This window comes from Columba livia, unplaced genomic scaffold (assembly GCF_036013475.1).
Source record: "Columba livia isolate bColLiv1 breed racing homer unplaced genomic scaffold, bColLiv1.pat.W.v2 Scaffold_206, whole genome shotgun sequence".
Lineage (NCBI taxonomy): Eukaryota > Metazoa > Chordata > Aves > Columbiformes > Columbidae > Columba > Columba livia.
The window spans coordinates 235,865-239,679 of NW_027043202.1; the positions used below are offsets into that span (position 1 = coordinate 235,865).

A 3,815-nucleotide genomic window follows, 5' to 3' on the forward strand; every position below is an offset into this window, starting at 1 on the left:
CAGCAGTGCCCATTGCCTGTCCCTGCCTGCGCCCACAGCACTGACACACAGCAGGACGGTGACCAAGCTGCCAGAGCACTCAGGCCTTGCACCAACACCAGGGATGAGAAGGAGAGTGTGGGAGTGGAACCAGAACAGCTCTGGAAGAACAAGCGCTGCTGCTCCCTGGCAGGGCTGCCGTGATGGACTCTTTTCCCTCCTCCCATGCACACAGGAACTGTCCCTGCAGCTCCAAACAGGCCTTGGGGGAATAATATCAGTGAAAAAAAAGTCACTGCAGAGCCCTTTTTTTTGTTTAAATAAACAGAGAGAATAGATGCATAATTATACAGCCAGTGGGTTTGAAAAGAAAAGCAGACAATGAATTAGAAAGGGGATGACAAATACATCATGATTTATTAAAAAATAAATACCACCAACACACACACAGAATCTGGGCCTATAATGAGTTACATTAAAGCTGTTATCCGTTAAAGGGTGGATGACGGACACTTTATTATTTTTGAAATGCCTCCAGTGATTAGTTTCCTCAGAGCATCCTTGACCTCCTTGTTCCTCATGCTGTACATGAGGGGATTCAATGTTGGAGGTATCAATGAGTATAGAACAGACACCACCAGGTCCAAGGACGGGAAGGAGATGGAGGGGGGCTTCAGGTAGGCAAAAAAAGAGGTGCTGACAAACAGAGTAACCACGGCCAGGTGAGGGAGACAGGTGGAAAAGGCTTTGTGCCGTCCCTGCTCAGAGGGGATCCTCAACACAGCCCTGAAGATCTGCACATAGGACACCACAATGAAAATAAAACACATAAAAAATAAACAGCCACTAACCACAAGAAGCCCAAGTTCCCTGAGGTAGGAGTGTGAGCAGGAGAGCTTGAGGATCTGGGGGATTTCACAGAAGAACTGGCCCAGGGCATTGCCCTTGCACAGGGGCAGTGAAAATGTATTGGCCGTGTGCAGCAGAGAATAGAGAAACCCAGTGGCCCAGGCAGCTGCTGCCATGTGGACACAAGCTCTGCTGCCCAGGAGGGTCCCGTAGTGCAGGGGTTTGCAGATGGCAACGTAGCGGTCATAGGACATGATGGTGAGGAGCCAATACTCTGCTGAAGCTAAAAAGAGAAACAGAAACACTTGGGCAGCACATCCTGTGTAGGAGATGGCTCTGGTGTCCCAGAGGGAATTGGCCATGGATTGGGGGACAGTGGTGGAGATGGAGCCCAGGTCGAGGAGGGCGAGGTTGAGCAGGAAGAAGTACATGGGGGTGTGGAGGTGCTGGTCCCAGGCTATGGTGGTGATGATGAGGCCGTTGCCCAGGAGGGCAGCCAGGTAGATGCCCAGGAAGAGCCAGAAGTGCAAGAGCTGCAGCTCCCGTGTGTCTGTGAACGGCAGGAGGAGGAACTGGGTGATGGAGCTGCTGTTGGACAGTTGCATCCTCGGACAGGAGGCACTGTCATAGGAGGAAAAACTGTTACAAGTTAGGTGAGACTTTTTCAAGTACAATGAAAACTATTTTGCAAAGACGCTCCACCTATCACAGGCAGAGACTCTTCTTTTTACAGGGCATATTCCTTCAGCTCCATGGCCAGAGCCTTGTTTGATGCCTCTGCCTGCGGGCTCTTCATAAATCAATCCGCCTCTACAGAACTGAGCAGGGACAGGGATCGGTCCTGGTGTTCAGCTTTCTAAGGTGAAACCACTTGTAATGCAGAAAGGCCTGTCAGCATCTGCACTGCCAATGCTATGGGATGGGAAGTGTCCAGGCAGTTTAAGAGTTCTATGTTTTTTACATTTGCTCCCCATTTCCTCTGTTGAGTGTTCTTGTGTTTCTTTCTGCTGCACTCAGGGAGAACAGAGCGAGTCCTGTGAGACCAGAGGGTGCCTGTGGGTCAGTGCAGAGTGAGGGCAGCTGCTCTGTCCCTCTGTCTTGCTCCAGCTGCCCTGGGCTGGCACCTTTCTGAGATGGAGGCTGATCACACTCCCATGTTACCCTGAAAAGCCACCAGGCACTGCTGAGAGCAGAGGGATCCACCTCAGACCATGACAGGTCTCACCCTTCCCTAAGGTCTCAGCACCCAACGTTTAGTCCAGGACACACACAGCTCATTCCCCAGCCCCACAGACTGCATTGCCCACAGCCCACAGGTCAGAGCAAAGCTGGGACACGTGTGCCCATGGACACACCTGCAGGAAAGGACCCACAAGATCAGGTTGTGACTCTGCAGCTGAAACTGCCATCCCCAGAGAGCCTGACAGCAAGAACAAGATCCCAACAGCAGTGACCCAGAGCAGGGCAGCAAGAAGGAGAATGTGGTGAGGGTGGGTGTGAGAGAGGCCAGGGCAGAGGCAGCCGGGCACTCAGACAGCGCCACCCTTCCCCAGCTGTGCAGCACCTCCCAGACACCAACACTGCCGGGCAGCTGCTTCAGCCCCTGTGCTCTGCAGAGGAACTGGAGCTCTGGCTGCACAGGAGCTGCTTCATGCCTTGGAGCCCCCGGCCCTGAGGGCAGAGGCTTTGCTGGGTGGGACAGGAGCCCAGGGGGCTGCTCACAGGAGGCATCTGCACTGCAGGGGATCACAGGCACTTTTCTCTGCTCTCCCTCCCATAACCATTCCGGGTTTGGTTTCCTCTCATTTCTGATCATTTCCCTGCTGCCTGGAGATTCTCCCCTGGGAGGTGTTTCCCTGTCCATGTCTCTTCCCTGTCAGTGCTCACAGACCATCCCACCCCCTGTGCCCTCCCCCTGGCCCTACAGATCCTGCCTGTTCACAGGGCACTGCCTGGGGGCATCTTCCTGTTTGCAGGCTGGAAAACAGGACAGGTCAGACTAAGGCTGACGGGTCCAGCCAAGGTGATGCAGGTGCTGTGCACAGGCAGAGGGGTGGGGAAGGGATGTCATGAGCCTTCTGGCAGATGGACTGATCACTCAGAGTTGCAGTTCAGGAGTCTCAGTGACTTGTTTAAGCATGAGAGCTCATTTTCATTTTATCCTTTCCTGCACCCCCCACCCCTTGGGAGAGGAAACTGAAAAGACAGGCTCAGGAAAGCTCCTTATCTGTCTGGCAATCCTTGCATTGATCTTCTCCTTGAGGCATCCACTTGGAAAAATGCTGGGGGTGATCTGCATATGTGTGAGCAACCCTGACCCACACAGCACCCTCTCCACAGCAGAGGCACCTTTCTTGCCCAATAGGGTTTGCTCCTCCACCACATCTTCTCCCCTCAGTGTAGTTGGGATCTCCCGGGCAGGCTGAGCGCTGACCCTGGCAGGCGGCAGAGTCCCTGCCCGGCACAGCCCTGGGGTGCAGGGACCCTGCTCTGCAGGACAGCCCTGGGCACCCCTGCCTGCACATTTACATTTACACCCCACAGCCACCCTGGGGAGAACGCAGCATTCACGTCTTGTCACTCTGACAGTGCAGAAGGCAATCCCTGCTCTGCAGCACATCCTCTCCTCTGATCAGAGAACCTCTGAGAGCTGTACTTACATCTCTCGCAGGCTCTGCAATGTGACAGCTTTCTGAGATCCTACCAAGATTTGCAGATGCAATGCCCTGTAGCCACAGGCTTCATATCTCTTAAGATTTCTCTCCAAGTGACATCTCAGCATCCTCCCACCCCAGACTGTGTTTCCTTCTCTCTGCCCAGCTCCTGTGCCCTCGGTGCTGCAGGCAGAGCCCTCAGCCCTGCTGCGTGTGCAGAGGAGCTGCTCCTGGGCAGAGCTGTCTCTCTGCAGCGCTGCCGCTGCCATGAGCTCCCTGTGTCCCAGGAGCCCAGCCCAGCTCAGCAGCACAGGAGCAGCCCATGATGTCACT

General features: G+C 54.4%; 1 protein-coding gene across 1 annotated transcript; it reads right to left on the reverse strand.

Annotated features, from left to right (window-relative positions):
* Positions 1-470: 470 nt before the first annotated feature.
* LOC135577976 (olfactory receptor 14A16-like) lies at positions 471-1,421 on the reverse strand. The gene has a single exon (XM_065048131.1). It carries the CDS (start codon positions 1,257-1,259, stop codon positions 471-473), a length of 789 nt encoding a protein of 262 aa, XP_064904203.1. The 5' UTR covers positions 1,260-1,421.
* Between the last annotated feature and the right edge of the window lie 2,394 nt (positions 1,422-3,815).

Excerpts from the sequence above, each read along its gene's own strand:
- LOC135577976 (XM_065048131.1), bottom strand. The coding sequence starts at position 1,259 with ATGTACTTCTTCCTGCTCAACCTCGCCCTCCTCGACCTGGGCTCCATC.